We start from the raw sequence: 22,012 nt of genomic DNA on the forward strand, positions 1-22,012 counted from the left end.
GAAATTGAACTGTGACCTCAATTCACAATGGCATTTAATCCATGTACTCCCCCTCCTCTTTGAAATGAAATGCCTAATTTCCTGAGACTAATATGGGACATTGAGGTCCAGAAATGCCATACTTTCATAGATAATAAAATCATAATACTTGAAAACACTGCAAGCAGTGTACTTTGTCTTTTCTTAGTCAATAGAAAGATGAGCATTGCTTTAATTCTCTTCATACTTCATCCTTGCAGTCACGATGCATTTCTCTCCCATTTTTATGTTTTCTGGGCTGATTCTACTAAACTGTGCAAGTTATTATAGAAATTGCGTAATCACAAAATGTTCAGGATTGGAAAGTACCTCTGGACCACCCCACTGCTAACACAGGTTCTCCTGGAGCAGGTTGCAGTCTTCTGTCCTGGTGGGTTTTGGATATCTCCAGAGGAGACTCCACAGCCTCTCTGGGCAGCCTGTACAAGTGCTCTGTTACCCTCAAAGTAAAGAAGTTTTTCCTCCTATTCAGAAGGAACTTCCTGTGTTTCAGTTGGTGCTGTCGCCCCTTGTCCTGCCACTGGGCACCACTGAAAAAAGCCTGGCCCCATCCTCTTGACACTTGTCCTTAGATACTTGTACGCATTGATAAGATCCCCATTCAGTCTTCTCCAGGCTACACAGGCCTGGCTCTCTCAGCCCTTCCTCAAAACAGAGATGCTTCAGTCCCCTGATCATCTCCACAGCCCTCTGCTGGAACCTCTCTGGTAGTTCCCTGTCTCTTGACATGGGGAGCCCATAGCTGGACCCAGCACCCCAGGTGTGGCCTCACCAGGGCAGAGTAGAGGGGGAGGACAACCTCCCTCGAACTGCTGGTCACACTCCTCCTGATGCACCCCAGGATGCCGCTGGCCTTCTTGGCCACCAGGGCACACTGCTGGCTCACGGGCAAGTTGCTATCCACCAGGATTCCCAGGTCCTTCTCTGCAGAGCTGCTTTCCAACAGGTCAGCCCCAGCCTGTACTGGTGCATGGGGTTGTTCCTCCCCAGGTGCAGGACCCTACACTTGCCTTTGCTGAACTTCACGAGGTTACCCTCGACCCAGCTCTCCAGCCTGTCCAGCTCTTGCTGAGTGGCCGCATCAGACTTCTGGTGTATCAGCTGCTCCTTCTGGTTTTGTGTTTTCAGCAAAATTTCTGAGGATACACTCCACCCCTTCATCTTGGTCATTGATGACTAAGTTGAGATAATAATAGAAATAGCTGATAATATCTAATTTAGATTATATTTTTAAATGTATGGGTCAGTAGAACAAGTGATCTTTGAAAAGCGTTTCTAATGATGTCATTACTACTTGGTGAGTTTGTTGAGCATTTGTATGATTTAGTCTAGGTACATTTAAATTGACAGATTCCTGGTGACATGATCGAGGTGAATGAGATAGTTAAAGAATTCTCTGCTAAGCTACAGGACACTAGTGATGTGCTGAGGGTTTTTTAAAAAGCCAATAGAGAATTACATTTGTGCTTTCCTCATCCAGATTCTGAAATAAAGCTGAAAATAATGACATGCTAATAAAGCAGGAGGGGAAACCGGTGCAAAGTAGTTGCTGTGTCAGCATGTCGGCTCCTGATGTGATCATGGGAATACTCCTTGAGCATAGTTAGTAATGACATGTTTAGTGTGATGCCTGTTTTAGCTGAGGTGAGCAGTGGGGGTTGAAAAGAAATGAACAGCATCTACTTTTTTACAATTTTGAAGACTTTTTTGCTTCGTAAATAGTTTTTTTTTGTTGCATCATTTTCTAGAGAGTGGATGTCTCACACTATCTGTAGGAATAAATTGCTTTTTCTCCTCAGCTGTTCATTACTTTCTTTAACAAATTTTCTTACAGTTGAAAGGGTTCATTTTGGGCACGTACTCCAAATAAATTTGTGATCATTCCGGTTCTCATTTTGCAGCTGTACATGAAGAAATGAGAGCGTATGTAGCTCACACTATGGAAGTAATTTTAAAGTGTGATACCATTTATTTGGATTGTTTGTTTGACTTGGTTAAAAGACTATTTGAAAGAAGCATCAAAACTTCAGTGTGACTTCAAGAAAATCATACCTTATACTAAAAGTATTCGTAGCTAAAGGCTACGTTTTGAGCTAGCTGTAAAAATTTAGATAGACCTGTTTCACGTCAGAAAATTCAGTGCTGTCAATAAGAGGATGATTCCTTAAACCACAGGAAAAGGAAAATATTCCAGCATGATTAGTACAATCCAAACAATATATTTTATCTTTTCATAGAAATTACTATTCTTTTAGAAAACAAACAAAAACAGTACCCCCCCAACCTGTGTAATGTAGAGATCTATATAGACACATGGAACATAGCTGAAATAAAACACAGGGACCTAAAAATGTATATATGAGAATAGTAACAATTTCAAAATTATTCAGGGATTTTGTATTTTGGGTTTTGTTTTGGCGGGGGTGTGTGTGGTTTTTTTTTGGGGGGGGGGGTTTGGTGGTTTTTTTTTGGGGGGGGAGGTGAAAGTGGTTTGTTTTGGTTTTTTTATGTTTTCCAATTTATTTAACAAGTGAGATTAAGCTTTGAGAATCAGTTATGAAATAAAATTTCTCTTATCACTATTTGGAGTGTAATAATGCACGTGCTGCTTGTACCGCCATGTCCTGAAAGGAGCAGTGTCATCTTTATTATATCTTTAAAGGCTTTTTGTGTAGCTAAGTTAGATACTCTAATGAATAAGGCCTTAGTTTCTGAAGGAAGACAATCTAATTCTGCTAGGATGCTCAGGCGGGAACTATGATTACAACTTCTTTGCAATTCACCTGCATATGTATTTGTTTTACTGATGGAGATACTCCTGCGCTAGAGCAAGGATAATGTCTTGTTTCTGTGAGGTAGTTTGTTTGAAATGCCAGATGTAGCGGTGGTTAGAGGAGAAATTTTGAAGTTTGCATCTGATACATGGAGGCATGAATGAAATAAGCAGCGGTCAGAGCAAAACTGGAGCAATTATACTAGAGTGAGAGAGTGTAGTTTGTGACAGCTGCATGAAGTTTCATCTAATCTGCTTCCTTATACCTTTAGATGCCATCAGATGCAGGATTTGTGTCAGGCTGGGAAATGGGCAAAAAAGCATTGGAGTTTATTGGGGATATATGTGTGTGATAGGAATAAGAAAGATTCTCAAGAAGGAGCATCTGTTGAGTAACTTAATGCTGGACTGACAAATGCACTGTCTTGGGAGCAATTCTCCGCTGCCTGGTGGAAGGGCTGTGGAGCTCAAGGGGATTTTTATGGTGGCATATGCCAAATCCTCTACTCAATAAATGACCTGGATTATTCTGGGGACAACGCCAGGCTTAAGCTGACATTTCCCTTCTTTAGAATAAGAAGCTGTACTCTGCAGTGTTGGCTGGAAGGTCTTTGTTTTGCCATGCTGTTTTGCAACACAGTCAACAGCTGCCCTGTGTATGTGTAAACCTGTGCGTGTTCCCTTCCTTCCAGTGTGGCATTTGTTACAGAATCACTCTACAGGGATAGAATTCAACTAATTACTATCATTATTTTCCAAGTTTGTTTGTTTTTTTGGTTTGGTTTTTTTGGTTGTTTTTTTTTTTTTTTTTTCTCTCCTTAATCTTAACCTTGTGACTTAGTAGCCATTTAGAATTGTTCCTTCAGATGTTTGCTGAGCTATGTCATCACTGCACAGGGGTGTCCCACAGTGAAGCATTTGTCAGTTTGCTTTGAATGGTCCATGAGGTTAAAACCAAATTGTTTTAAGGCATATTGTTGGACAAAATCTTTGTACCCTTAAAGGTTACCTGGGTACACAAATACTCGTCTTTGTGGAGAAGACACAGTTTGCAGCACCTTCCATACCAAGTGTGTTCTCAGCCATGTTTAGTTTTACTTTATGGAGCTAAATAAAACAAGGGAAATAGAAAGGGAGGCAAGGGAGAAAATTAATGTTTTCAGCTGAGATTTGCACAGAGATGACAGGTGAATGAGGTGGAGAGGTAAAGAACAGCTGTTCCAGATGGCAGCAGCTTCAGGAGGGAAAATGCTGGAGTCAAAGCGGTCAGATTGTAGGAAGAGATGACGCTCATATAGGATGAGTGGTGCTGGCACGGAGATGAATGTTGGAGGTCAGTGGGAAAAAGGTGATAAACATTGCATATAAGGTTTATTTCTCTTAAAGTAGCCATTTCCTTTTTCAGTTCTTTCAGCATCAATTGCAGGTATTTAACTGAAATCAGTAGTGATAAGCATTTTCTGTTCTCTTTGGCTGCATAACCACATATGCTGCCTTAGTTAAGTTTTTTATTGACAACAGACACTCACAAATACAAACCTGAAAACTGAAGAAATTTCATAATTTTTAAATACAGTTTTCAAAGCCTTGTTTTGAAGCATCCTGTCTGTCTCTTTAATGTACTGCCTGGAAAGAAAAGCTTTAAAGGTGCTTGAAAATCTAAAAGCTCTGATTTGAGGGTTTTAAACAATATAACATTCTTCATAGGACTATAACAATGTAATTTGTGCCATCTCTGCATAAATGGTTCATACAAGAAGCAAATGTAAATTAATAGGAAATGAGTGATGTTAAAACCCCTATGGTTTAAAGAAAGAAAAAAAAGAAAGAAACCAAACCCTAAACCCTCTGGATTAGCCTTGGAGTTCTTTTGCAATACAGCTGAAAAATTGGCTGGGTGAGGGTTGGCCATCCTCACTCTACCACCTCTTGAGTTTAATGGTTTCTTGTTTGCAACACACTGGTTACATGTTTTGGGGAAAAAGGCAAAACAGTCACTTTCTGTCAGATTTATAAAGGCAGAAAATATTTTAATTAACTGCTTAAAGTTAATTTACTGATTTCAAGAGTCAGGCAGTTAGCTGGAGTGGTTGTTTTACAAATCTAATAGGAATTAGACTTGAAATAGTTTATATCAGCTGCTGAACAGTCTATTGATCATGGTTGTCAATTCTTACTCATTTTCCCAGTGCTGATACCATTTTAGGCTTAACCTCCCCTCATTTGAATTTTATATTTCTAAATTGTCAATAGACACGATGTTAAATGTATATCCTAGCCTGTTGCAGTCATTCAGTGTACTAAATGGCACTTTTGGAAAGGTAATTAGTACACATTTCTTGGCCTTGTTCCTATACAGATTATTTGTTTTGCGCTTTAACTAGATTTCCCCAATATTTCTAGCTGGAATCAATGCTTCTCCTCAATTTATGCCTTAAATTATGTCAAAATGCAGAAATCCTGTATATTTTAAAGTAGCTTCTGGGCTCTGTGTTGAGATAACTGCTCTTCAGGAGTGAGCAAAGGGATGATGTTATCGTGTAAAATGCTTAAGTGCTTATGATAAATGCTTGGGATACTGCAGGTGAAAGGTGCAATGTAATTTTTGGTATTGTTTTTTCTTTTTCCCTCCAGGGGCAATTTTTGATGAGTCGGCCAAAAAAGATGAGGAAGTTTTTCGAATGGCAGTTGCTGATCTCAACCAGAATGATGAAATCTTACAAACGGAGAAAATCACATGTTCAGTGACATTTGTGGATGGCAACAATCCATTTCAGGCGGTTCAAGAAGGTAGGACATGTAAACAGATTTCTTGCTGTTGTTTCTGCAGAGACATGCAAAGTACTACACTGATAGCTTCCTGGATTTATAAGTTTGTAATTTTTATTGGTTTTTTTTTTTTACATAGAATATCAAATATTGCATTTATTGCAAATATTTTGGATTTAGCCGCTATGGTTTGTGTCGGTCTAGTGACTTCAAAGCTATAAACTTAGCTTTTATCTATTTTGTAAATAAAGGCTCTTGAAGAATGGTAAAGTCAGACAATTTGTGTACATCTTACTTCTTTTGTAGGCTGTTTTGAAGTTATTGTCAAAGTGATAGTCCTTACTTTATGACTATTTAATACTACTTCTTGGTTTAATTTTGTGCAACTAATAGCACTTAATTGGAAAACATAGGTTGTTGTGTGGAAAATCTTTTCAGCACATACACTGAAGAAGCTACCTCTTTCATAGGAGGGATTAGAGATAACCTGATGACTTGGAAAGCCACCTGTGTCCAATATGATTTTGTACTCAGTCTGTCCTTTGTTATTCCCCAATTATTGGACAAGAGATGAGGATGTTGCTTTGGGCTGCTGTGATAGCAGTAGGATGATAACAGGACTCAATATTTGAAATCCCTCTGAGCTGGATTAGCAAATCGCTGGTGTGACTGAGCAGTTGTCTGGCAAGACAGCTCCATGGAGTCTTTATGCATAGGGACTCAAATCTGTTTTCTAAGGATTTGTTGTTTCTTTGCTGTTCTGTCATACTAACTTCTGTCTGAGACACATAAAGACATTTATTGTAGGTATAGTATTAAACTTTTCTTAACAAGAAAACAAAATTTTCGTGACTTTCTGTATTCTTATTTGTTCTGTATTGACACTTGAGGTAGAACCTGAGATTTAAACAGCAAATGTGCAAACAGTTGCTCTGATGTTTGTGATTTCAAAGGTCAACACCTGTTTGGCTTCAATGGACTATTGACAAGGCAATGTTAATAAAAAGCTCTTTAATGCTTATATGACAATTTTATATTTATAAAAAATATATTTTTTTGAGAATTTAGTATTTTTTGGTTTGTTTTGTTAGTTTTTATAAATGCATAGACCTGTGTAATGAGAAGTGTTACAATTTGGGCTTGATAAGGTGGGGCAGAAAAAGAAGTGATTTGAGAGTATTCCAATCAGAATCAATTAAATCTGTTTCAGTCTGAAAAGGCAAACATAAAAATGGAAGCTGACAGATACTTTTAGAATCCAGAGGGGAAAAATGGGTGAGGTCAATCTTTTTTAGATACTTTCCACATGGCTAGTATTTAAGTTTTCTTCCATTTTGTCGCAGATGGATAATGTTAGCTGATGCTCCATGATTAACATTAACACCAAAACTTAATAATTAATTTCCTTTTTCGTTGTGTTAGATCAGTTGGAAATTATTTCTCAGAATGATGTTTTAAGCAACTTATTTCTTACTTAAAGAAAGTAGGGGTGTCTGAAGTAAACATTCCAAAGAAGTTAATGATCTCATAGTTCAATATTCTATTACTTATTTTTGCAGAAGTTACATTTGTCATTTTTGAAAATATCTTGGTCGCGTCAATATTTTAAATGTAAATGGAGTAGATTGGATGTAAATTTTATTTCCATATGTTAGGGGGGAAAAGGTCTGTCATGCTATTGATGAATTCAAGAAAGCATTTGCCAGTAAAAATTGTTTCTTGTAAATGCATGGTGAAATACAGCTGCATAGCTAGCCAAGCCTCATATTCACTATCTTTTATGTGGTTTGTTTGTCATAATTTGGGTTGAAGAATAAAGGTTGCATCTTTTGTGTGCATTTATCTGTGAATTTTTTGCTTGTTGAACTATTTTACCACAGTTAATATTTTTTCTTTTGTTTTAACTGAATATAGGCATAAGCTGCACCATAGTATTTCAGTTATTTTTCACCAGTTTCCTCCTTTTCTCCTTTCCTCCACATCTTTATATCACTTGATTCCCTGTTCTTTAACTGGATTTCTTACAAGCATTTGTAGCAGGGAAAGCAATCTCTGTTAAGTGTTGCCCCATATTTCATAGTTTATCCTTTGGAAAAACATTTAGCCAAAATATACTATACTAAATGCCAGAAACACTTAATCTAAACACTTAGGCCATATCTGTATTCCATTTGTAAAAGAAATACTAGAAGGAGACTAAATCTTATATTTTTAAATGTGTATGGCATTCAGTATGCCCAAACTTGCTGTTTCCATGCCAGTGTGACTGTTTTCTTGGAAGCGTAACACTAATATGAGTCTGGGGTACCATGGCCTCTCTTATTAGGTAGAGCTTAATGTGCAAAATTTAGGGGTTTATTGTATTATGTTATTAAGTTATTAATATTATATATAAACTGCTTAAAGTTTGCTTTGGTTTAGTTCAGAATATCTGTGGGTTTTTATGGATTTGACTTTTTTTATCTTGTCTAAACTTCAGAACAGCCTTTAAAGAAAGAGCTTTTAATGTCCAGTAAAATGTTAACTTCAAGCATTAAAGCCACAGTAATAACAGAAGTTGTTGTACATTTCTTTAAAATATGCCCCTTTTACTGCATAGAGAAGGTTCTTAAAAAACTTGCATTGGGTTTTGAATTTCAGAAACTAAGGAGACATGAGCAAAGGTCTGATAAAACAAGACATTAGTGCAGAAGAGATATTTACAGATTTTTTTCCGTAATGGTTCACATAATGGACAATATGTATAATTTCTACCTTTTATTTCATTTTATTAGCCAAATTAGGAAGTAACTCCCAAACAAAGTAAACAAGAACACTTGGATGCTTAATAATGATTTTTGGGATGTAAAGATAATTAATGTAAGATGATTGGCTGCTATGAGGTACTTGCTGTTCTTCCCTATGAATCTGTTTTTATAAATTATTACAGTGTCCTGAAATGTCTTCCATTTGTACCTTAGGGCATCTCATTAACAGTTCTGATTGGAGTGATGAGACTATGGCAAAGCTGAGTGGTTTTATCCTAGAAAAGCTGTGAATGACATGCCCCATAATATCACTGGAAGTGCCCTCAGGAACAATTTATAGGCATGTTCTAGTGCATGGAAATAGGAGGTGAAATTGAGTTTTTTAAATTTAGGGAAATTTTTATCTCTTTCCGTGTATGCTCTGTCAGAGAGGGCCAACAGGGAGCATGATGCACGCGATTTACTCTGCATGTTTGTAAATCAGCCTCCTGGGGTGGCATGGACACCCATCATAAGGGATGAGGCTGAGGTTGCCCTGTGAAGGGGGGAGGCAAGGCTAGGGCAAGCCTGGTTGGTAGGTTGGGGTGAAGACCAGCGAGGTGTGTGGCCAAGTGTGTGTAGCTCCAGCCTGTCAGGAACAGGGGACAGTTTGCAGAGGAGGAGAGTGGCTGGGAAGGGTGACTGGAACACGTAGATGGTGCATCCCGGCCCTTGCGGCAGCTGCAGCCAGTCGCTGAGTTGTCACAGGGACGCGCACCTGTGGAAATGTCCAACATGGCACATTCCTTCTTCTCTTCCTTTCTTTCTTCAGTACAATATACTTCACTATATTCATAATACTTTTATGTGAGGTCTCAAAATATTTACATGCTTCTGTGATAGAGAGAGGAAGAATATTGTGGCTGCCTTTTTTATGCTGTGCCCGTGTCGGGTGCTACAAAGGGAAAGCCGGAATTTATGTTTCTGTATAGACAATGAGGAAAGTAAGGATAATCAGTTTTTACATGGTGGCAAGTAGGTATTTTAACATTATGAAGTAAGGAATTATGGTGCCAGATCCATACTAGTGGCAATAATAATATGTATTAGCATAAAGTTTACTTCCTTTCCTGTGAGACTTCAGTTTGCAGCAGTATTTAAATAGGGGTGGGATAGGCCTTCAAAAGGTTTTTAGTTCTACAACATACATAAACTGTAATTATTTTTGAAAAGTCATGTTTCTATAGTTCTTTTTAATGTGCAGGGTTTTTTTTTCTTTCACTGGGAAATTTGGTCAAGATAAATATATCACCTCTTTCTTGCTTGTCAGAATATATTTTCTTTTCTTTCTCTTACTTTCATTGTTCTTGTACTTACGTCAATACACTCATAATTAGAACATAAATTTTGTGGTTCAAAGCCTGCTATTTTCTCCAATCCTTAATTTCTCATTAATAATATGATCATATGGTTCCTGAATGGCTAATGTGAAATTTACAATAGCCTGTGCATTTTTGTATGATTCTCTTATGAGTTACCTTGGTAGAGGGATTACTAAATACCTGTTTCAGTCTTCTGCTAATGATTCGCTAAACATTTTCTGCAAGTTGTATTCTTGAAATACTGAATAAATTAGATTTGAGGGAAGGTGTTTTCCATTGATGCAGCTATTGCTGTCTGCTAGGATTCCAATCCTAAGGCATGTGGAGGGCAGGGGGAGCTTTGATAACTTGAACCACAGTTAATACTTTTGCTTGTGTTGATTTGTATCCTTGGGCAGCACAGTTCCTACAGCCTCCGTGCTGCCATTTCCACTTGCATGCCAAGAGTTAGGGAGCAAACTCTGCAGGTGTTTGCAGTGCAAGGAGGCATTAGGAGCCTCTGGAGCATCTTTGGAGCTTGGCAGCACCAACATCCAAAGGTGTTTAGGGTCCTTGGAAATCCATTGTCAGTATTTTAAACCTCCTGGCAAATATTTTCTTTTTATTTGGTGCTGATATTTTTTTATTCTGCTCCTTTCTCCTATCTCCTTTTTTGACTATATCATGTTTTACCTATCCAAATAATATCTCTATTTGTAATCCAATGTATTCTTCTATAAGCTATCAATAACACATGACAAATAATTTGACTGATACTGTTTGAAATCCACTTTGTTTGACAAGTTTTCCTACTGCAATCACATAAATGTGTGTTTTATTTTTTTCAGCCAAACTTTTTGTCATTCAGGTTAGTCACCAGAGTATGCTTATAGACACCGGCTCAAGCCTTCGTAATGTCTTTTGAAAGCTTATTGTGATCAGTGAAGTAAATAAGTCAGTGAGTCATAACTAAATGGGATTCAGCTGTAGAGTAACAGAGGTTTGTAGGGCAGCAATATGTATGAAGGTCACATGCAGGATTTTATTCAAGCAAAGTTTTACGGTCAGGAATTACAGCCTGATGGATACATCTGCTTTGGCCTTTGGGACTACATGAATGTAATAAGATTGTCCTTTCCCGTTTCTCTGATTGCTATAGAAACCTGTTTAAATTCATGATTTCATGGACTGCTAAACTTCCTTTCACATTGTGTCACTTATTTCTTCAAATTTCTCAACTTTCCTTGCGCTGTTTACTAACCCGTACATGTTCAGTTTCAAATTAAACCTTTACAGGATTGCACTTCTTCACTGCCCTTCCTTTTCATTCCAGGTTTGCTTTCTTCTTTTCCAATAATTTGGATTTTGATGAAAAATGATATTACTAATACTGAGGAAAAAAAAATAATTTTCAACTAGGATTTAAAATATAAAAAGTTAAGGGAGAAGAGGAGGAGCAGCATTTCAATAGTGATATAAAACTCCATTGTAAAATCAGAAACTGTTGGAAATGTTTGCAATTACAAATTGCTTGTATCATCAGTACTTCAGAAAATATGGCAAAGTCTTTTGAATTACCCATACTGTGTGCATCTAGATAACATACCAGCAGTGGTGGCACTGTGCCCTGTTCTCAAAGTACTGGGTGAGAAGCCTGGTACTCTTACACAGGCTTTGTTCTCATTTTAGTCCTGCTAACCCCACAAAATCAATCAGATCTCTGATTTGCATAAATGCGCCACAGGAGTCCGAGTGTTGGCAGCTTAAGAAAAAAGTCTTTACAACACTGGTGACATCATGACAGTTGGCAAGACAGTGGTTGCATGGGAGAAGATCAGGGAGAAGGTGAGTGTGAGCATTGACTGAACTAGAAAAGGGGCATGTAATAGTTAGTTTAGGAGGAGCAGAATGTGTATTTAACGCATTTTCAGCATCAATTTCAAAGCTATTGTGACCTTCCTTTGCCTGGAAGTAATGTACCCAGAGCATACTGTAAAAAGAGGATCAGATTTGTTTTGAGAAAGCCTCATGCTGTTACAGCAGTAACAGTAATTGCAAGACTTCCACCATTCTCCAGTCTTTGAATTTTGTGCTCCAGCATTTTCTAGTTCCTAATTCCTTCTGTAACAATGTTTTCTCCAATTGCAAGACACCTCACATTACCTTTGTTTCCATTCTGAAAGCAAACTCTGGCAGCTCTAAGTTGCACTGGACTTGCAGATACCGGAAGATAGATATATATATATAAAGAGAATCCTTTATCTTCAGGTCTAGAAAACTCACCCAAATCCAGATATTTAAATAAATAAATCAGTCCATCAAGAAAGGATTTTTCCTGGGTAGTTTAAGGAATGTGAGAAACATGCTTTAAAGAAAAGCGGTACAAACTTCAGCAGTCCTTAGTATTCGCAGGTGGCAAATCTAGAAAAATTAAACTACAGATATTAGTGTAGTTGAAGAGCTCTTTCTGAAGTTTGCTTTCCAAATTGCTGAGCCAAAGGGGGGAAAAAGAGGCTTTCTACAGTGCAGGCTAGGGCAAGATTCTGCCTTTTAGTTACTGTTATCCACGTTGTCTCACAGAGTACCTAAAATGCATTGAACGTATGTTTTATGATTACTGCATATCTTTGTCGTGGTTTAAGGAAAGCATACTAGTGTATCTACGGAAACCACTTTTCTTCGCATGACCAGGAAACCCAGTAGCATCCTACTGTTATACTTGGGTGCATCACAGTGTTCAGATACAATGATACGGCTGGAGGTATTTGTGTAGGACCACACACCAAACCAAGGACTAGTGTTTCAGAGTTTGCTTTACCTATCCCACCACCTTGCTGCAGTCTTTTTTTCCTTCTGCTTTCTCATGACTTTAAACCAGCAAGAGTTATTTTCCTAACACCGATGCCAGCTGCTATTGCCGGCTGCCAAAGTTTGGCTCAATATTAATTTTTATGGTAGATTTTGACATTTCTATCAGACCTTACACTTTCAAATGACAGACAGGAATTTTAATAGGCTTGAAAGAATTTCCTTCCCTGGCTTTTGCTTTAAAAAGCATGTGACTGTGAGGCAGGCTATTAACCTCTTTAGTTCGATTAAAAAGGTGAATCAAATAAATTAATAAATAACTGGACAAGTGTGATGCCCTTTGATGGTAGAGTGCAGAGTGAATTTTCTCACATTACCATAGGATAATCAGATAGGCTGATATTCTGCAGTACTTACACCTTAAATCCAGATAGGATCATTTCTGATTTTGCAATATGCATGTTTCCACTTGCAGTTCAGAAATGCCCAATATGTTTTCATTTATTAAACACAGTGCTTCAGTCTGCTGTGTTAATATACTCTGACACACTGCTAGTGGTTTACTTTTAGGAGAGCTATACAAATTGTGATGTGATTAGATAATATCAGTAGTACATTTAAATGTTTAAAGCCACTGTGCCTGAAGGGTTTGGGGGTATTTTAACAAACAGAAGTATAAAGACAAAACAAATGAGAGATGCTTCATCTTCCTAGATGCCAATTATTTAGCCAGCACCCTAGGCTATCAGTCCCCCAAAGTAGTCTCCTTAAATAAGTAATGGACACCCTATCCAGATTTCCTGTCCGTCTTTTTCTGAAGCAATGTCCACTAAAATCACTACAGTAGTCAATCATCACTGTTCAACAGAAGAAATGTATATTCACAGACAGGCCTCACAGCCTGCAAGCTTGCAGAAATGTGTGGCAACGATCAAGCAATAAAATACTTCATTCAATTGTTTTCTGCTGCATGAAGTCTTCCCAAGTCCATTCATATTAATTTGGGATTTTGCTTTTGCTTTTCCTGACTAAACTCTCTGAATTAAGTGAAAGTCTGTTTCACCTGATAGTTTAGATACAAATATGGATTTGACTGCATACAGATCCATATTTGCTGTATGCATCTGCACCTGTGTTTTGTCTAAAAGTCAATGTAATTAATTTTAATTAATTAATTGTTTTATTAGTGTAATTCTCCCCTTTGAGCCTTCCTTGTTCTTCTTTCTCTTCTCAAATATCTTTTGTTTCATTTACAAGCTTCTTTGTTGTTGTTATAATCTGTTAGCTTTTTGGGCACAGGCTGTATTCTTCATAAATACACTGCTCTGCATTTGAGCAACTGGGTATTTATCTGTTGCAAATAATTTTGAAAATACTCTTTTCTATATAATCAGAGGAAAAGTGTACTTTATGGAGGACAGTAGTGTTTTAAAATCTAATTCTGATAATGAGGAAATGATCCATGACACTCTGGAGGTGAAGCCTGAAGTGAATTATGAAGGTCATTCTCTTAGATGGGGAAATTAATTATATTTTAGCCTGGTTCACTGTTACTTAGACCCTTTATATTGTACACTACCAAGTAATTTTGACTAAATATCAATTTACAAAAAAATTATCTGAGAAAAAGAGATCAGTTACAAGGACAGATTTTGAAAATAGGCAGAGTTTTATTACATGCTAATCATATCAGAAGACTATAACCTTTATGTTATCTTTTTGAAAGGATGTCTGCTGTGGGATTTTAATGCTCATTCTATTTGATTGCCAGTGTGCCTTTAGTTTCCATGATTACTGGCTCTTCTGAAACTTTTTTTTCCTCCTTAAAATCCAATTGTTTGCAGTTCTTCATTGTGCAGTCTGAAAGAGTATTGAGGTGAGACAAGCTGCTCTGGAGGAGGCAGTAGTTAAGCGGAACACTCGCAGCGGGAGATGCAACAGGTAGTGTTGATGGTAATCAGAAAACATCTACTCTGAGCCTAGAACAGACACAGGACCCTTGCAGAGCCTCTCATGTGCTGTTGACACATAAGAGGGAGTTTGTGTTTGGGATCTTTATGTAAGGGTGTAAAGCACTAACACAGGGGTCTTAACACATGGAAATTAAGCACCTGCTTAAAGGCTTTCCTGAGCAGGGATATACTTAAGCAATGCAGAATCAGTGACTTAATTTTCTTTGACAGCTAGTAGTCATTATTTTGTTTCCTGTAAGGGTATATTTTCTTCAGAAACTTGGAGATCTTAACAGCTTGTACCACTGGTTGCCCAAATGACTGTGCCAGGTGCCTGTAGTTCCTCTGCTGTTGCTGGAAGCAGAAAATGTGGCTGCATGTCATGGCCATGCCTTGTGATACCTGGAAAGAAGTTTAAAATCACAATGAATCTTCCAGAATACCAGGCCACAAAATACAGTTAAATAAGTAAAAGCCTACAGAGGTTTTGCTTCTGACACTGTGTTTTATGACAAGGGGGTTATGATGTACTGGGCTTGGTCATCAAAAAGCACCAGAGCACTGTACTAAGAAATTGCTGTTTCATGTTACAGGTAAACAATTTATGTTCATCCCATCCCTTTGTGAGCTGGTACAGGAAAAGAAGCCAGCAAGAAGCTACTTTCTTTTTTAAAAAATGTTATGTTACATCTCTTTAGTACCAAGCTGTGGCTCACTGGTAAGCCTTGTGATGGCTAGCCCTTGCAAAGGGCAGAGGAAGGAAGCATGACTTCCCCTTCCAGATGCAGCCAGGTGTTGGACCAGCTTTGTTACAATGTTAGTCACCAGAAGCTGAAAGCAAACAGTCATTAATTAGTCAAATACCGCAGCAGCCAGCTGCCCTAAGAGGGGAGACTTTTGCATTTCTGCATTGCCATTTCAGCGAGAAGGGGTGCCCAAACTTTATTTCCTGAACAGAGAAGAGGAATGTTTGGAGAAGGTGAAATCCATTCAGACCACTAGAAGGAGTTTAAAAAACGAAGATCACATAGACTGTAACAGCTAATGTGCCCTCTAATGGGTGCAGTCTGATGTGTGAGGTGGCGCATAGAGACGGACTTGTCCAGACACTTGTTAAAAGGCTCAATAGTTCTACTTGAAACATGTAAAATTTGAGTTTCTTCATGAAGTCTTTGCTAATCCTAATTCTCTGATAAAAAAAAGGAAAATGGAGTACATGGCTATAGATGAAGAAAGACAAATTCCACTTGCCTTTTCTTGCCTTTCCAAAATTTTCTTTCTAATGTAGTTTGCACTTCATCTTAATTTGGCACTGATGAATCAAATGCCGAGCCAAAATCATACTCTTTTATATGTTTGGCTCATCGAGTTCCACACATTGTGGGGCAGAAATTCCTTCCTCTGGTGAGCGGGGGAGAAAGTCTAGAGATATTTGCGCAGCACAGGAGCAAGAAGTACCTTGCCTAACCCAGTTGTGTTAGGCAAACACAGTTACCTTCATTTAGAATAGTTCTAACTGAGTTTAAAACAAACCTCCAAAAACACTAACTTAAGAAAACATTTTAAAGTAATCTTCTCTGCTGTGTTAGTTAACCTACGGAGTGAAAAAATGTAGTCCTACCTTTATCTCGGGAAAAAAAAAAGAAAAAAAAAAAAAGAAAACCTATTCAGAAAAGCGTTTTTCTGTATTCCAAGAAGGAAGAGGGATTTTTTTGTATTTTCCTTCCTAATAGGCAAATTGTTTCTTTCAATACCAGATAACAGCATTATATTCATAGGTCACAGGGATTCTGTAGTTGGAACATTTTTTTCATCGACTTTCATTATTTGGAGGATTAACCTTTTAAAAGAAGCTTGGCATCCAGGGAAGCCCTGTGCAGAATTGCTTGGCCCTGTTAGGCCAATGCACACTCAATTCACCATTTTTCAAGCATAAAACATACTTAATTTTCAGTATTTGTCAACTTCTTTTTTTGGAGAGCCTTGGAGGATATCAATATTTGGTTGTTTATATTGCAATACACCATGAAGAATTTCTGTAGAATGGTTTTGTTTCTGTCTCTTTACATAGGATCCCTTGACCCTCATCAATTTGTGCCTGAAAATATAGTATTAAAATTTATTGTGAAGGGGCTTTTTGTGTCAGAAGGGAGGATAAGCAGTCATAATTCCTGTAAAGTGCTACTTTAAACCTTCCGCCAGCTGAGCCTTTAGGTCAGCTAGGCTTGCTTGAGGTAGGTTCAGATTCTTTGCAGACAAAATGCCATGAAAAATAATTTAGCAGGTTGTGATGTGTTACATAGCATCAAATTCTTTAAGAATTGTTTTCCACATAAAAAACCAGTTGTGGATATATCAAATGGGGCTGGGTATCACTAGTCTCTGTTCCTCCTTTCAATAAACTCAGCAAGAAAGGCAATGTGCTATTACTTGTTTTTAGCAACTGCTGTAATCCTGACTCCTTTGAATTTGAGCAGAACTAGTTCCAAAGCTCAAATCACTTTTTAAAATGAAATGTACCTGTCAAATGTATTTGAGCATGCTAAGATCATATCTCAGGAATTTCCGAGTTTTGTGTCAAGTCCTTAAACAAGGTTGATTCATGTAATATATTTGCCAGTTTGACCTGGTTTCAGCTGGGATAAAGTTAATTTTCTTCTTAGTAGCTGGTGCAGTGCTGTAGTTTGGATTTGGTGTGAGAATAATGTTGACAACATACCAATGGTTTTAGTTGTTGGTAAGTAATATTTATACTAAGTCCAGGACTTCTAAGTTTCTCAGGCCCTGCCAGCAAGAAGGCTTAAAGGCCACAAGAATTTGGGAGAGGACAAGCCGGGACAGCTCACCCAGACTAGCAAAAGGGATATTGCCTAATACAGAAAGTCATGCTGAGTATTTAAACCAGGGGAAGTTTGGTGGGACCTGCTGGTCACTGTCCAGGGATGGCTGGGCACTGGTCAGAGGTGGTGAGCAAATTCTATTTTTTCATCGCTTGTGGGTTTTTTTTCCTCCCTCTTCCCTTTGTGTTTTATTCATCTCTCCTTCTCCCTCCTTTCATTATAATTTGTTGTTGTTACTATTTCTTATCTCAACCTTCAAGTTTTACATTCCTTCTGGATTCTCCTCCCTATGCCTCTGGGGAGGGCAGGAGTGAGTGAGCAGCTGCATGGTACTTAGTTGCTGTCTGAGATTAAACTATGACACGATTCACATAAATTTCTTCTCTCTCTTTGGGTGATTTTCTGCTCTTCAGACATTCGTTTCATGTGCAATCTAACTTTATGGCAGAGTTAGAAGCTGCTGTGAATCAGCAGATGCTGTTTTCTTATCTGAAACTGAAGAAGTAATTTATTTTACAACATTAAAAAAAAAGTGAGTTCAGAACTGCCTATGGATAAGTGATTTCACAGTTGATTTGATAATGAAAAGCAGAATCTTGAGCAGTTATCCTTCATGTGAATGCTTCTTGTATTTCTAAACTCCAGTATCCTTCTCCACAGACAAATTCTAGAGAGGTTCTTGAGCTTTTCTTTAAGGGGTGAACATAACATATCCACTCCTTTCCTCCTTCTCAGTTTATTCTTGTTGGTTATTTCTGGCAGGTCATGGGTTATTTCTGACAGTGATTGTTTTTATCTGGCTGATTTTTACGACATGAATATACAAAAATCTAGAACAAAAGCTTTAGCTGGCATTATGAAAGAATGCAAATTGCACACTCTAAATTACCTCTGAAAATCAGTGTGGTTGGTCATGTTCAGAGGCACCAGGCTCAGGAAAACTTTCTGTTAACTTCAGTGAGATCAATTGTAGAATAACATGCTGGAAAATATTACATATAAAAAAATCCATGTACTCAATAATGTGTCTGTTGTAGTGATTTTATTTGAAGTTTAGACTGAAAATAATAGAAGCAAAATGAAATCAAGGTATCTTATCCTCTTACTGTTTTATTTTGTGTGTTTTGCGAAGTGTTCTTGCTGTGTGAGATCTTGGTAGGTGCCATTCTTCAGGAGAAGCTATTTCAGAGTTTCTCAGATTCTTCACAATGTAAAGGGATGTTCAATTTTATTAAAAGTAACTGAAATAAAGGAAATTTAAGAAAGATCTGTGAAAAAGTGGCAGAAACAATGTAGCATATAAGACAGACTGCCATCATACTTTTCCAAAGATTTCTTTCTCAGAAGCTGACAAGCTGAACTGTACCACTCATGTGTAGGAAAATAGGGAGGGATGGTACAAAGTGAAAAATGTGAAAGTAACAAAGATTTTTTTATGCCTTTCCAAACATGTTTAATATCATGCATGTTAGAATCCAGTGGTGTTTATGATAGAGATTTTGATAAACCGTCCAAAAGGCAAATGCCAAAATGTCATGGTAGCTTTTTTAAGTTTTCTAAGAGGATGCAAAATGAAGTAAAAAAAAAAAAATATTTATTGAGAGTAGCGCAATAAAAATGGCTTGAAGTCTTCCCTCCCTGCAACTACCTCCGATTTTGAACATGTGAAGCAGTGCAGGATACATTGCAAGGCTCATATTACTTATATAAGACGGCTTGTACATTTTGGGGAAATAAACATCCCAGCTGGAAAGAAGACATTTTGAATGCAGTTTTGGATGAGAACTCTCCATCACAGGAGACCTGTACTTGCTACTCAGCTGCAGGATTAGAGACTGGATGAAATTTCTTTTACCTAAGAAACTATCACTTTTTCCAGCTTGCTTTGTTTCTTGAGGAGTAGTAGGCTGGGCATTGTGATTTCAAAAGATAAGTGTAAGCCTTTACACACATACTACTGTGAATAGTAGTCTGAAGACTGCAGAGCTGGAGAGCTTTAGAAGTATTGGGGTGTCTGCATGTGGCTTCTGAAGGGGTTAACAGACTTTTCAATTACGTCAAAAGAGTTAAGTTCTTAAGTTACCTCTTCTCTAGAAAGCTGAATTCTAGAAAGACTATGGAAAAGCTGGAGAAAGACTTGTGCATACCAAAATTTCTGTTCTATTTCTTTCTGGTTTTGTGGAACCTGAAGAAAGGATTGCAGCCTCTGAGGATGTCAGTTGTGATGCACAGAAGAACATATGTGACATTAACCAAATTTGATTTAAGTGTAAATACTTTTCAAATGGAAGTAAATTATATCATTCCAAATTCTAAAATGCGTTTGTGTATCTGGTTCTTTTGTAATGGGAAATGAAAGAAACCTTTAGAAAAATATGAAACACACATACTCGTTAAGAGGGAATAATTAGTGTGCCTGACTAACCTAGGATCTCTATTTTTTTTTCTCTGAATTTCTCCTGAGGACTCTCAAATTCTTTGAAAAGAGTTGAAAAGCCATCTCCCATGGGGTTGAGTTATGTCTTTTTAATTGGTGTATAGATCACAGACACAGATATGAAGGGTTTAAGCCTAATTCTCTAGCTGTCACTTTCAAAATAGGAATTGAGTAGAAACCCATGCTTGTAATATCTATTGGACTCTGTAAAAAGCCTGAACAGTGACATGGCAAGAAAGGAATGGGTTTGCATTTTTCAGCCAATATAAGGAATCTGAGTACATTTCTTCAAATCAGTCACATGTATAAATTCTCTGTAATTATGCCTAGCAATGCATTAATGAGAAAAAAAAAAAAAAAGTACTGCAAACAGAAAACAAATACTCAATAGTTTTGGGTAGAGGTGTGTGTAGGTACATACAGGATATTAACTTGTGATAAAATTCTTATAGTTGCCTAGGCTATAAGAACATAGATGATGTTATCTTAAAATGCATCAATAATCTTTTCCATTAAACCTATCATTGTAGCAGCAACTTCAGCATTTGAAATAGACATTTCATAAATATTTACCTGGAATAAAAATCATTTGGCAGAAGTATCTGTCATGCAGAGTCATTACATCTGGCAGCTGGAATATATATCTAGATAGAATAGATTGCAGTTTTGGAAATACCAGACTTTTGGAAAAGTAAAATACAATTCCCAGGTCGTATGCTACACTTAGATGAAAGTGAACTTTGAAATATTTGCCTGCTTTTGGTAGCTTGTCTGTCAATTCTTCTAGAGCTTGCTCAAAGTCTGCAATCTGATTATTTCATTATCTCCAGATTCATATAAGTTCAATTTAATAACGAGTTTTCATATCTTGACTGTTGCTATGGAATTATGTAGAGCATAAGTATACAAGTGTAAAATTAAATGGTCTGTTTTATTAGGTTTACCTTTGCTGTTTCCAAGCTGCCTTTTGAAACAGTTGAACCATGTTTTGTCTTCCTATATACTATACTCTCGACTTCACTAAATGTGGAAAAAGTGCGTGCTCCTTGGCTGGGTTCCCTATGGCAGACTTTCTCTTTACAGATCTGCAGGGCTGTGGTCATATGGATTAGTAATAAAAAATCTACAGTGGGCCAAAATGGGATGAAGGTTACTTTGTACCCAAATTTGAGTTAAGCTATGATATGAATTAAAAGGGGAATAACTATTTCTGATCATATCTTTTTGTGGTCTCTTTAAGTTTGTGCAAACTATTAGCTAGTTTGTCCATGAAGATACTTCCTTATGAGTAGCTATTTTGGTAAAAATTTCCATGCATGTAGAATCTAAGGTATTCAAATATTACTACCTGAGACAAAGATTCACCATAATGTGTGTGTGTGTGGGTGAAACAAAAAACAAGAATATCCCTTATTCTCTAGGACTGTGTTTTTCTTGTTGCTTAATATTCTTATGTGTAAACAACACTACGTGGTTTGGAAAAGATGGAAAAAGAGGGTCAGGAGGGAGCAGAAGAAAACTTCTTAGTGCTCCTGGAGGTGGAATTTTGCTATTTTTTGTTTTAGTGTTTTATTTGGTGTTCTGCATATAAAACATGAGGGTTTGGATAGTATTTAGTTTTCTGCAGAGTAAGCAACTTAACATAAGATTTCATTACAGACAAACTGTCTTGTTATCTTAATAGGAGCTGCTTTAGTAACAGTTGTCATTTCATGCAGTTTTACCTCTCTAGGTAAATAGCAGTTTATAACAAACCTAATTTTGGAATTTTCTAAAATATGTTATAAAATACACATTTTCCCATGAGTGTACCTGCATTGTATCTCAGCCTTATACAGTTATTAGACCAGTTGGTACTGATTATAGCCTCTCTAAATCTTTATCACCTCTATAATTTTTTATTATTCTCTTTGTGATGGTTGATACCACAGTGAGTGACCTGTAGTTATCAGGTCACCCTCTTTCAGTGCTGCAATAATAACACTTCTAGTTTGCAGAAAAAGCCCACTATTTCAAGTTTTATTTTAAAATTTAATACTAGCATATTAGCAACTATTTCCTCATCTGACTTTTAGCATTCTTGGATTATTGACATTAACTTTACCTATTTGAAAGTATTTCTCCTTGGTGAATGAGATTGTTTCCAGAAAATTATGTAAACGGATACAGAAAATGCATGCTTTTATGAATGGTAGTGCTGTTTTCCCCCACTTTCTTTGCAGTAGCCTGTAGCCAGCAGCCCAACCTTCCTATCTGATTACAGCATCAGTGTTTGGGTTGTTCCGAAGGACTGTGTGATGATAACCC

At 37.3% G+C, this 22,012-nt stretch overlaps 1 protein-coding gene across 2 annotated transcripts in view; it reads left to right on the plus strand.

Moving 5' to 3' along the window:
• GRID2 (glutamate ionotropic receptor delta type subunit 2) overlaps positions 1–22,012 on the plus strand; it is a 730,152-nt gene that overhangs the window by 141,070 nt on the left and 567,070 nt on the right. For both annotated transcript variants that reach the window (XR_005103041.1, XM_037379411.1), the window contains exon 2: positions 5,447–5,602. Coding sequence is in view for 1 of the 2 variants with exons in the window: in XM_037379411.1 (XP_037235308.1) it covers positions 5,447–5,602 (156 nt within the window). In the remaining variant the exon portion in view is untranslated. The remainder of the gene's footprint in view (positions 1–5,446; positions 5,603–22,012) is intronic.

Source organism: Falco rusticolus, chromosome 1, assembly GCF_015220075.1.
Source record: "Falco rusticolus isolate bFalRus1 chromosome 1, bFalRus1.pri, whole genome shotgun sequence".
NCBI classification, from domain to species: Eukaryota; Metazoa; Chordata; class Aves; order Falconiformes; family Falconidae; genus Falco; species Falco rusticolus.